General features: G+C 46.3%; 1 protein-coding gene across 1 annotated transcript in view; it reads right to left on the bottom strand.

The window, feature by feature from the left end:
• CMTR1 (cap methyltransferase 1) overlaps positions 1 to 13,145 on the bottom strand; it is a gene marked incomplete at its 5' end in the record, with an annotated part of 59,390 nt that overhangs the window by 30,430 nt on the left and 15,815 nt on the right. Inside the window, 9 exons of the mRNA XM_079712938.1 lie at positions 95 to 274; positions 959 to 1,091; positions 1,414 to 1,510; positions 3,538 to 3,656; positions 4,419 to 4,617; positions 9,632 to 9,704; positions 9,823 to 9,917; positions 11,054 to 11,125; positions 12,531 to 12,623. Coding sequence (XP_079569064.1) covers positions 95 to 274; positions 959 to 1,091; positions 1,414 to 1,510; positions 3,538 to 3,656; positions 4,419 to 4,617; positions 9,632 to 9,704; positions 9,823 to 9,917; positions 11,054 to 11,125; positions 12,531 to 12,623 — 1,061 coding nt within the window. The remainder of the gene's footprint in view (positions 1 to 94; positions 275 to 958; positions 1,092 to 1,413; positions 1,511 to 3,537; positions 3,657 to 4,418; positions 4,618 to 9,631; positions 9,705 to 9,822; positions 9,918 to 11,053; positions 11,126 to 12,530; positions 12,624 to 13,145) is intronic.

The following is a 13,145-nucleotide window of genomic DNA, read 5'->3' as shown; positions in this document are numbered from 1 at the left end:
TCATTCAGTCCTTCATTCTCTGGTCTTTCTTGATAGCCCATGGTGCCAGCAAAAAAAAAAAGAAACAAAGAAAAAAACACATTGGTTTGCTTACCTTTCATTGGACCGTATCACGTAGTCAGTAAATTCATGGTCTCCCTTGATCACCTCCAAGGGGACCACAAGGTTCACGTCGGAATCGGTGTTCCGCAGCTGGTTGAGTTTAATATTGACTGAGAAGAGGTAATCCCGCACGTCATCGATGCCCACCTTCAGGCCCTTGCACACCACATACCTGGCAGGAGATATCCTGTCACTCCACTGAGCAAGGGCTTCTCTCACTTTTCCCTTCCCCAATCCCCTTGCTGAGTCGTGAAGCTCTTGTCTATGCACAAAGAACAGCACAGTCTGTGTGTTGCAAAGTTCACCTCAAATCCTTTCTTTTTATGTTGGGCTGTATTTCTACTCTCTATGGCTGTGGTTCCCAACTGCCCTGTGACAGGTTGGCTGCATCACCGTCACCTGGGAAGTCTGTTAAGTTAAAGACAACCAGACTCTCCAGGGACAGGGCCCAGAAATCTGTGTTTTTAACAAGCCACTTAGAAATTCAGATTGGCCACATCTTCTCTCACATCGTGTATGGACACTGTGTCCCACCTGGGATGCCAACAGTGACTGTGGTTAGTGGCCCACTTAGTCCCTCCAGGTGACCGTTCTATTGGTCTCCTTCTCCCTCCTGGGCCAAGCCAAGGGTTGCCCACGTAAGTGTGGTGAATAGGGTTTGTGGAAAAGGAGGCAGAGGCTGACGGGTACATTGAAGAACCATTAAAATCCAAATCCTGACTCCTCTTGGCTCCAATCACTTTTTTTAAGTCAAGGTTTTTAATGTAGCTTGAGTGGTCATGCCAGAGATGCACCAGGATTTGCTGTTCTGACATTTAGCCAACTAGTCTGATTAAAATGGAGAGGAAAGCCTCACCTCTCTGAGTTGGCAGGACGGCTGGTGATCGGCTTAAAGAGACATACTCGTTCAAAGCAGCAGTACAGCAGGTAGATGAGCCCCACACTGAAAGGTGTGAAGAGGTCAAAGGTTTTACAGATGAAGTGGCCTCCTAGATGAGAGAGAAAACACCAGTAGCAGTCAGCAGCTTCTATTCCACAAGGTGGGTAAGGCAGTCTCAGGGAGTATGATGAAGTCAGGGACCCAGCAGCTGGGTCCATTAAAGTCACGGGCAATATAAGGGAAAGACTCAGTTTTAGAGGGGACTTTGGGGATTCTATGGCACTTTTCCCCCTAAATTCCTCATTCAGCCACCTGTCACCTAATATAAGCAGATTGTTTTTTAACTTCCAAGCCAACCCCTATACATGCTCTTGTCCAACAGGGCCTCTAAGAGGTGGGTCTGGGTGGGGAGACAGCAGAGGCAGTGTCACCTGTCCTGACAACGGACAGCGCCATGAGGAACTGACAGAGCAGCAGCTGTTTGCTGAGGATCTCCTGCAGGTTCTCCTGTCCCTCCACTGAGAAACCCTGAAATGAGAGCACAAGGATCAGGGTAGAAAAGAGAAGTGATGAGGACTGAAAAGAGTACCCCTACCTCATCTTCTGTGAGATTTCTTGAAGTGTTTTCATTGATCTCCACCATCTGACTGATAAAGATACAGCTTGGTGTTTAGATTCTTTGGCGTGGTCACATGGCTCACTGTGGTGAAGACAGCACTTGGGACCCAGGCCTGACGACTGAGCCAGTGCTGTTTTCCTGCTCTATCACTCCCGGGGATGGAACCAAGTCTGCTCCTCCAAGGAGATGGTCCAGAAAATTTTAAAACTCACATGGGAATCCAAGGGAAGAGTACAGCAGAACAGAGGCAAAATACGCTAGTCACAGGCCAACTACAAGATAGGAAACTGAATGCCCTGGTGAATCCAGTGAGACCCAGGGAGTACATGTGGCCTGAAACTCTGCAATGGGCTCGCTCAGTCGTGGGCTGACCACCAAAGAGGCCCCAATCTGGTGACAGGAGAAAAGTTAGCATAACTCTGACAGTCACAGTAATCTCTTTCTCTGCGGACCAAGGATTTATTCACAAAACCCCCTTTCCTGTCCCAAGACCATGGAGCCTCTCCCTCCAGCTGGCAGTCTCTCTGGCCAGGGTGTTTGTTCAAAGAATGTACACTGCTATCCTTGGAGTGGTCTCCCTCTCTGTGAGATCCCAGCAGGGAGCAGACAGCCATGCTCACACAGAAGTGAAGGAGGCCAGAGGGGCTGTGATAGGAAGAGAGGGGAGTTGTTGTTTAATGGGTACAGAGTTTCAATTTTGCAAAATGAAAAAGTTTTGGAGATCTGTCTCACAATAGTGTGAATATATTTAACACTACTGAACTGTAAACTTAAAAACGGTTGCAATGGTAAATTTTACATTATGTGTTTTTCATCACAATAATTAAGAAAAGTAAAGAGGCTGGCCTCCATTAAGCTGGGCCCAGCCTGGACAGGTCTCCAGAATCAAAAATGTTTAGCAACGTCTTCCAGATTTACAGATGCTTCTTACAATGCATGTCTGTTTATGGGGGAAATAGACAAACAAATAAATCAGCCACACAGGTCACCAGTCTAAGCTGCCTAAGCCAGAAGGACAATCCTTGAGTTTGCCACTCTAGCTGACAAACTGCAAGGCTGCCTGCCTCCCAAGCACTATCAGATCCCTCAAGCACAGGTGAAGCAGCCCCTCCCTCCCCTCCACCCAAGCCTGTCTATCTGTTGTCCCCTGCTGTGCACAAAGCTTTGGTGAGGGAGGTACATGTTCAGATTCTGTGCTGATATCCTAAACATTTCTTCACCTCTCCACAGGGCTACTGCTTGAAAGGCTACCCAAGGGGCTCCAAAGGCTCTTCTCAACTCTGGCCATGTCACCCCGGAGCAACTGCAACGTTCTCTGACCCTCCTCTACACTAATTTGTGGCTCATTCCAGAAAAGACTACCTGCAGCATCAGATTACTAGGTGAGAAAGCTGCAGGGTACTTGCCTCTATACATCAAATACCTGCCTAAGAAACAGGCGACTTGAATATTCACTTTAGCTCAGCGATTGACCGAGCCTCCTGTGGAGTCCTGGAGGACTCCTTTGAGCTGCTGCCTTCAGTTATGCGGTCACCTATTAGCCCATCCAGAGGCTTAGGAGCGGCCATGTGTAGACAGCCTCTACCAGGAGCAGCACCCAGGTGACAAATGACGGGAATGTTCTTCCCGGTCAGCTCTGCCTAGCTCATCTTAGTCATGGCCTCCCTCTCACCATGTCTCATAGCCAACCAAGGTCCTTTGAAGAAGTGAGCTGAGAAGGTCCACTTGCTCCAAGCAAAGATGCCCACAACATCACAGCCTTGACAAAGTTACCACTGAAAAGATGCACAAAAAGAATAAAAACATACAACACACATCCCTACTATCTGCCCTTCCAGGGCAGCTAAAGGACCAACCAAAACAAACAAAACCAATTCTCAAGCCTCTAACATGATAAATCCCTAAAGCATCACCCTATGAACAGCAGGTTACCTACCCCATCAGCCATCAGAAAGTGGACACCCTTGCGATCTGTGTTATCCAGGACAAAATTCCGAAAAGCAGTGATGTTCTCCGGGCGGGTGATGTCTCCATCTCCATCGATCCCACCCTCACCTGACAAGACACAAGATTCACATTTAGCTCATCTGCCCTGTGCATCCCTGGAGCTGGGACACAAGCTCTCTGGGGCTGTGAACACAGGTACCAGGTGGACCTCGAGGCCCAGGAGAAAAGCCCCTGTGAGGAGCAACTCACTGAAGGACCCATCATACAAGGCTGCCTTGCAGTGATGGACAGGAGGCAAAAACAGTGCCCTGCTATAATAAAGCAGAGTTCAGAAGGAGCTGACCAGCCAAGAGTCATCAACTGAAAGAGAAGGTCTTCATATTCAAGATCAAAGTTGTGTTTAAAGCACCTACATTTAGGGACCAATATCAATTTCTTAATAAGAACTGTTAACAAAGGACTTAGGATTTGCTGCCAAATCACAAAAAGCGAGCCAGAGTGGAGGGAACTGCTGGAGGGCTGCTGAGCTGGCTAGAGATGGGTGTGGGTTTGTATGTGTTAATAAACCTGCCAGTTCTCAGCCGGAGATCAGGCAGTTTCATTATCTCCTGTCACCACAAGAGAAGAAAGGAGGAAGTAATATGGCTCTGATGAGAGTTTGCCTAGTGGAGTATTTAACCTGTACCCACAGGCCTGGGGTAAAAAGGGACAGTCGAGAGGGAACCGAGACCTTCATGACATTGGCTGGGAACCCCAGACTCAGAGACCTGGGAAAGAAAACATGGCAAGTGGATAATAACTACTTCTGACCTTAAGTCTTCAAAGAGAACTGCCTCTCATAGCCCCTGGTACCCTCCTCCACGTCCCTACCGTAGTAAGGTTCGAAGAGCTCACTGGAGGCCGAGTAGAAGTCTTCCAGCTTAAAATCGTTAGGACCCTTCAGAGTCATTCCAAAGCCCTTTGCGTGCCACTTCTTCCTCCACAGCACATACTCCGAGAAGCCACCTGGGCCTGCACAGACGTCAGCAAAGTATAGAAGCTCAGCTTCCCGGTCCTTCACCAGTGGTTTCTGCAAAGGCAAGTGGAAGTCAGGGGAGGAAGGGAAAAAAGATGGCTAAATGGGGAGCAGGAAAGAGAAGGCAGGGGGAGTAAAATAAGCCTTTCAGCAAGCACAATGCAGAGTTCTTGTGGCCAGAGCCACAAGCGCCCAGAAATGTGTCCTCTGTGATCATTGCCCTCCAAAGTTTTTGCCCATCCCCACCTCAAAACACCCCTGATGCCTTTCAACCCACCAGGCCTACCTCAGACTCCTAATAAAAACATCTTAATGGGCATCTAAGTGTGCATTTTTTATTTCTCAGCATCTTTTCCTCACCATATCCTGCCTTACAAGAGTCCCACTGAGCAGAATAGATGTTCTAACCCCACATTACAGATAGGGAAAAAGAAACCCCAAGACACAAAGCGACTTGTTCACAGACAGTCCGCAGCAAAGCTAAATCAGAACCCCATCAGCCTGACCATTAGATGCCGGTCTTCCTGTCCAACCAGAGTCTGAGGGGCCCTCACATCACCCCCTCCCAGCCACAGGGACTATCTTTCCAGATCATAGCCTCTGCTTCCCTTCTCCCCTTCCTCTGAGGCTCTCCCTTTTTTTTCCAATTAACTTTTTATCATGGAATAATTTTAGATTTACAGATAAGCTGCAAGAATAAAGTTCGCATATACCCTTCACCCAGTTTTATTAACATCTTACATTGTCATTTGTCAAAACTAAGAAATTGACACAGGTGCATTACTATTAACTAAAGTCCAGACTTGATTCAGATCTCACTAGAGCCCTTGTTCTGTTCCATGACCCCATCCAAGATACCATAGTGCATTGAGTCTCCTCCTTTTTAACACCCACTCCCTCTCCTGCCTTTGCTCCTCTGCTAGCCAGGGCCTGGGTGGTGCATAGCTGGGAGCTGACAAGGTAGAGAGAACAGGAGACAATGCTGTACAGCTTCCGGGCAGCCATCAGAGCACCCACTCACCTAAGGAATAACTAAATTACAATAATCACTTGTATTTTTATTGGATTATAGTTTTGGCCACTTGAGCGGCTTTAACTCTTAATCTAAAATATTGGGAGTTCCCTGGTGGCCTAGTGGTTAGGATTCCCGGTTTTCACTGCTGTGGCCCAGGTTCGACCTTTGGTTGGGGAACTTAATCCCGCAAGCCATGCAGCACGGCCAAATAAATAAATAAAATAAAATGTACACTGCATGCAGACCTAGATTGTGTGTTTACACTTCTCTTCTACACACCTGGGCCCTAGATGATGAATTCTACTTGTCCCAACCCTCCACAGCAGAGAGGATAAACCATCTGCACTGGTGACAAGAGGTTGAGTTCTAGAGGGGGTGACTGCAGGGGACCCTCATGAACATCCAGCAGAAAGGGGCTAAGGGAGCTCAGCCTTCTCTCTATATAGGTTTGGCATGGCTGGGTGCTTGTCCAGAGCTCTGTTAACTGCTAGATAAAGATCAGAAAGCTTCAGGGGAAACAGTTATAAGAAAGAAATGGAAATACTGATGCTCACGATCCAGTCACTTTCTAGGTGACAAGGGCCTTGCCTCTGATGATGGTTATCTACCTTTATCAAAACAGTGAAAAAGTCTCAGGAGAAAGTGACTTTAGCTAAAAATAAACTTCATCATCCTGTGACAAGCCCATTCAGCATGCTGGGATATATCAGTTCTTCCTCCCCTACCCCTGCCACTCCACCCTAGCATACTTTTGTTCCTGAGCCATCAGTTTTCATACTTTTGGATTATATTCATTTGCACACACAAAGAAAGACCTAATGGCATTTGCCGAGAATATTATGCAGCACTTCCCAGGCTGCAAAGTGGTAGTGAGGCAGGGGTCACAATTTTAAGGCCTGCACATGCTAGAAAGAGTGAAAACATTGTTCCTCACCACTGCCCATGTCCTAGCCACAGGCTCCAGCCTCTCTGGGTGAGCAGATGGCCCAAAGGAAGACTGGGAGAAGGAAGGGGAATGAATCAATGAAAGCATCTCACCTCCAAGAAGAGGGCATAAATATGATCTGTTCTGTGATGTCAAGATGTGTCATACCCTCACAGGCCACAGCCAGAAGGTCCTTTCATAGAAAGGACATCTGGGATTCTCATCTCTGCCATTTACTGGCTGTGCAGTCAAAGGCAAGTCCATAACTTATGTCTTTAAGCTCGAGCTTCCTCAACTGTAAACTGGGACTAATGCAGGTTATTTTTTAAGGCTATTAGAGGATTAAATGAAGTACCATATGTCAAAGACCTTTAGAAACTGTACAATACTAAACAAATGTAAGATAACATTATATTCAACTAGATCAACTTCCTTAGAGTCAAAACTCTGGTCCCTTCCATCCTTTCATCTTTGCAATGCCTAGCACTGTGCTCCACATGCAGCGGGCACTTTGTAAGTGCTGTCTAATTTCTTCTAAGACAGCACTGAAACTTAAAGATCTACATTCAGGTTTTGTCTCCTGTTACGCTTCACAGCCGATGTTTTCTTACCTCAACAATAACCCCAAGCACACAAGTCCCTCACATAACGTTTTGGTTTATAATATGCTTCCATATACCCAAAGAATCTAAATTCCCTTCTCTCCCTTGTCCCTTCCAATTCTTGTTTATGATTTCTTTATTTCCCTACCCCAGCCTCTTTTCTTTTTCCACAACCTGCAGAAGCAGAAGCACACTGAAAAACCTCAGAGACCCTCCCTCTGGCTTCCCACCTCCAACCTCCTCACACTTTCCCAAGCTTCAAGTTCTCCACACTCTTATTCTGTAATTCGCCTGACCCAAGAGCCACTGAGACCCTGGCAAACCTGGGCATGTGCCTGGGGCTTCCACCACTCCCAGCTCTGCTGGGAGAGCTCTAGAGTGTGTCGCCTGAAAAACACACCAAGCCTGCCGGGCTTGGCTGTCACTGTGGTCCTTGGGGGAAAACAGAGGTGAAAAGAGAGAAGAAAACACTAGGAGCTGAAGAGAAATCACTTTTTATAGTGTAGTGCAAAAGAACATCTCTGAAAGGGCAATTCTCCATGGCCACTATCAATCAATTCAAGTCAAGAAGCTGCCTGAAGCATCACAAACACGGCTGCCTTTTCCTATGTAACTAATATCTCCACCCACGACCGGAATGGGACAACCCTGATGCCTACTTCATTTTCCTGACAGCGAAAGACAATAACCAGATACCAGCTGCTGGAGGCGTTTAACATTCAAAAGCCCAAAGTGATGCTGTGACTTCCCAGCGGCTTGACAGAGTTCCTCTGCCACGCAGGGGTTTAAAAGAAATCATTTGGAGCTCAAAAAATTAAATCAACATTATATCAACCTAATTTTCTCAAGATGCTAATTCCAAGAGCCCTTTTGTGCAGCTTGCTGGTACTGTAAAATGAGGAGGGAGACCTGGGAGAGAAAAATAACTAAAGACTGGAGGGGACCACCTACCAGTTTCGCCAGCACTGAAGAAGCAGTCAGGTGGGTGAAGCCGAAACATTAAAGAACTTGGCAAACAAGTTTCTTTAAGCAGTGGATAATCGGGGCCTAGTAGAAGGAGGGTGAGTGAAGCAGAAACAGGTTCGGGAACAGCTGGCTCCTGGCCCCTTCACTGTCAGAGAGAACTAACTTTCTAGGACTGGGTAAAAATGCTTTGAAACCCTGAAGGGAATGTTAGAATGAAATTTCCTTTTTTCTTTCTCTATCATTATGGAGGGTCTGTGTTCAGAAAAATGACATGTAGCAAAGTAGAAAATCATTTTGCTCTATCACTTCTTGAGAAGGGCCAAAGACTGGTAATTATGATCCCACACAAAGCTTGTTCAGAGAGGCAGAAAGGGAAAGGGGCCACGTTTGAAATCACAGATTTTAGAGCTGGAACAAATCTTAAGAGTCTTTTGGTCCTACCCCGGCCCTCTGGCAGGTTAGTAGGGCTAATTTCAGAGATGAGGCAGCTGAGATCCAAAGAAGGTGTGAACCTAAGCGACACCACCTGCGACTAAGTGCTGCACTCCATGCCCGCCCTCAACCCTCACTGAACACAGCCTAGATCTTCAGACACAATACTGATTTTAAATAGACCAGTGAAAGAACCCAGATGCCCACATTTCATTCAACACTCAAACATTTCCCTGAGTACTGCCCTCTCATACCAGAAACAGCAACCAAATCAGATGTCACAAGTTTCAATTTGGAACACTCACTGTAAAGACTGTATACAGTCATCCCGCAGTATCTGCAGAGGATTGGTTTCAGGACCCCTGCAGCCACCAAAATCTGCAGATGCTCAAGTCCTTTATATAAAATGGCAGTGTACAGTCGGCCCTCTGTATCGGTGGATGCAGAACCTACAGACACAGAGGGCTGACTGTACTCAGACTCTACCTCATCCATGGTAGGAAGAAAGCAGGGGAAAGCTCCCTGGTGGCAAATGGCCTCCACATATCAATGAGCACAGAAAGGCTTTACAAACCCCCAACCCTGTACCCTTATCAGCTCTCAAGTCTACCAGAATTTCCAGAACACAAGCACCATGGGGAAAGGGGTCACATCTATCTCCTTCAAAATTGTATTCCTGGTACTGTGCCTGGCACAAAGTAGGGGTTTTGATAAATACAGGTTTAATGAATGGAGGAGGGAGGCCTGTGTTCTAGCTCATGGCCTCATCTCCCTGCTCCCTAGGCCTATAGATGCACAGCTGCTGATTTTGTCAGGAATGCCCCTTCTCCACCCCTGTAAGCCCTGCTGCCTCCACTCAGAGTGAGCAGCAGGGTTTGCAGAGTTGGGGGGTGGGACTCAGGGCCTGAAGCCCTAGAGACAACTGCTTACTGGGGCACTCCTGGGACCACAGGAAGCACTGTGGAACCCTACCTGAAGAGCTCAAAGCAAAATATATCTCTTTCACAAAATACATCTCTACCACCTAGCAGGAATACTCTCCTAGCACTGCACAAATGGCAATTTCTGAACCACTGAAGCTCAAGCTCATTTGGTACTATGAATTCAGAAGCAAAACCTTGTTCTCACCCCATAAGAGTCCCTTGGATTTGTAAACATGCGGTCGAACACAAAATCCATGTTAGCCATCTTCATTGCTGCCCTGCAACAAAGCAAGACAGAAAAGTGTGCCTCAGTACCAGACATATGAAGAGCTAAGGCTCAAATGAAAAGGTAGAGCAGTGTACATCGGGGTGGGGGGGAAGGAAATGTCAGCAAACCTGTTTAGGAAGAAGACTCCTCGGATCATCTCATAGGGATTGGCCCGGGTCCGAGCTCGCCGCATCTCCTCCCCATCCAGGACATCAAACACATTCTGCCCAGAGAGAATCAGAACCTGAAGGTGAGCATCACCCTTTGGGATGAAACAGGTGTCTTAACGAGCTTGAGGGGCCTGATTCACAGCCCTCTGAAGAGCTAGGCTCCTGCCGTATCTCAGTTCTGAAATGACCAGATGTGTGACCCTAGGCAAGTCACTCAATCACTGACCCTCAACTACCTCACCTGTAAAATGGTACAAAATAAAAGGGAAGTAAGCATGTGCCTGGCACATGGTAAGTGGTTAATAAATGGCACGGAGTCACCTCCTGGCACTGGTAATCCTCATAACAAATCTGCTTCTCCACTCCAGCAGCAACTTCCCAAGGGACCAGAGTTCTGATATGAAGGGTACCCAGAGAGAGGGTAGACAAACCAAGACCAGAGTTTTCTGAGGGCGCCTACCACACAGGAGGGAACCCTTCTCTGTTCTCTACTATTCTCTCTGAAAAAAGAAAGCCTCGCCTTACCTGAGTTCCAGTCACCTTAAGGATATTCCCAACACTCAGCCTGCCAGAAAAATAAGCTCTGTGAAGCTAGTCTGAGGCCTTGCTTCTTCTCCAACCCACTTCCTCCTCAGAGTTTCCTTGGCTCATTCTGCCCCAAGCAATGCACTTCCTGACCCAAAGACAGGCCAAAAGACATCAAGGGGAGGGTAACACCAACTACTTCTTTTAATTTTTACAACAACACTGGGAAGTGAGTATTTTCTCCCCAATTTATAGATGAGGAAACTCAAACTCAGAGAAGCTAAAGCAAGTGGCCCAAGGTCACACAGGAAAAAAAAAAAATGCTGCTAAACTAGGATTTGAATTCAGCTCTATCTGATGCTACACAATGATTCCGAACCTTTCACTATGCCAGGCCCCCTTCAGGATTACAATGAACCAACCCACTGAAATTAAGTGGTTCCTTTCCTGGCTACTGATCACAGGGATAGCACAACACTACAGGGCAGGAGAGACACCAGGAAAAAGGACACCTCACAGAAATGTAGCAAGCTACCTATCTGATCTCAAAGAAAAATCTTAGCTAAACTTCAGCCTCCCCACAACTGACTCAAAAGAACAAGAAAAGCCCAGCACAACCCCTCACACAAAATCTTCAACTCCAGCTCTAGCCACGAGTCCTTACCTTACATTGCAACACACTGTGAAGCAGCTCTTCCCCGCAAAACTCTGTTTCATCTTCAATAATCATCTTTCTCTACAGGGAGGAGAAAACAATCAATAATGACCACATGCGACTGTATTTGGGGGGATGGATGGAGAAACTAGGGTTCTGAGTGAGTAGAGCAAAAGGGGCCAAAGAACATCAATCCCTGAGGGGCGGGAAAAAGAAAATCCTAAACCCCTCTGGCTCTGGTCCAGATGGCTGTGAGATGAAGCAGCCCCCTGGGTACTCTGACTAGAGCACCATATGCATACAAGACTCATGAATGCTGAGGCTGAGAAAAGCAAACAGGAAGGAGACATCCAAGCTGTCTGTCCCTAGAGTGTGGAGGCAGAAGGATGGGGAATGCCCCAAATGACAGAAGCCTTTCCCTCAACCAGGAAGCCTCTTGCTCTGTGATGAGTACGAAGGCAGGATACCAGGCACTGACCTGGTAGTGTCACAGAAAACAAGGGTGAGGGAGCCTCATGGGGATGTCAAGTCCAACTTCATGTCTGAGTGAGGCTACCTCTAAATCAGTGATGCTCAAACTTGGCGTTCTCAGGTTTACACTCTTCAAGATCACTGAGGAGCCCCCAAAGAGCTTTTGTTTATATAAGAGATATGTGTATATATATTAGAAGTTAAAACTGAGAAAATGTTTAAATATTTACTAATTTAGTTTAAAAGAAGATGGTATATTAACATAAATAACATTTTTATGAGAAAAAACTATATTTCCAAAAAAAAATTTATTGAGAAAAGTGGCCCTGTTTTCCATTTTGCAAATCTCTCAATATGGCTTAATACACAACAGCTAGATTCTGCTGTCCACATTTGCATTCAATTGGTCGTGATATCACGTCATGGTCACTGGAAAACTCCACTGGACACTTGTGAGAGAATGAGAATGAAAAAGGCAAATAACTTTTCAGTATCATTATTAAAATAACTTTGACCTGGTAGACCCCGTGAAAGGGTCATGGAGATCCCTGGAGGTCCCTACACTTTGAGAACTGCTCTCTAGACCATGCTGACTTGATATAGCTATCTACTTTATTCTTATAATTTTCCAGAAGGAAATTAAACAAATTTCCTCCATAACAACTCCCTCAATACTTTCTGAGGACAGGGATAGTGTCTTTTTATCTACCTGAAACAGTGCCCAGCAGTGACCAGAATATACAGATGTATAATAAGCTACTCTAAAAAGCAACCAAGAGGAAGACAGAAGTTATGCATTTTGTGCTGCCTTGCAAGTTGAAGGAGGAAAAACCCTGTCTGCCTCATCTGCCAGGGGCATATCCATAAAGCCCCTGACACACCCTCTTGATGCAGAATGCTCAGATTCACATTTTTCTTAAACTGTGAGTACACAGATGTACACAACTGACTTGAGGAGGAGAAAAGTCAGGAGATAAGTGCCAAAACTTCAGGGTACATTTTCCTGAAATCCTACCTTTCCCACAACCATCCAATCGCTCATTTCCTGAGTGTCAGGAATTTCAGTGGTACATTCTGGGAACCATGACACCTGCTCACAGGCACTGGGCTACAAACAAAAGAGAGGGAAGTAAGTCAGGTAAGACAGACCCTCAGGGCTGTGCCCCAACTCACCAGGGCTTCCCCAAATCGATCAAGAGGGACTCAGAGTGAAAAGGGTCCAGGAAGCTGAGGCCACTAGCAGTGTCAGACATTAGAACTAAGAGCCAGAATTCTAAAGTTTAACTTCTGAAGGCCAGGTCCAATTCTGGTTTGAATCCTAAGGAACGCCCCCAACTTACAAAGTTTCTTTCAATTGTTCCAATATTATTTGATGAATACCTACTGTGGGCTAAGAGCTCAGAATGCAGAGTTAAAAAGATACGGTCCTAAAAACAGAAATATAGATCAATGGAACAGGATAGAAAGCCCAGAGATAAACCCATGCACATATGGTCACCTTATCTTTGATAAAGGAGGCAAGAATATACAGCGGAGAAGACAGCCCCTTCAATAAGTGGTGCTGGGGAAACTGGACAGCTACATGTAAAAGTATGAAATTAGAACACTCCCTAACACCATACACAAAAAT

This window comes from Hyperoodon ampullatus (genome assembly GCF_949752795.1).
Source record: "Hyperoodon ampullatus genome assembly, chromosome: 10".
NCBI lineage: Eukaryota > Metazoa > Chordata > Mammalia > Artiodactyla > Ziphiidae > Hyperoodon > Hyperoodon ampullatus.
Note: the sequence above shows the minus strand (reverse complement) of the source record. Positions and strands in the feature narration are given on the sequence as shown.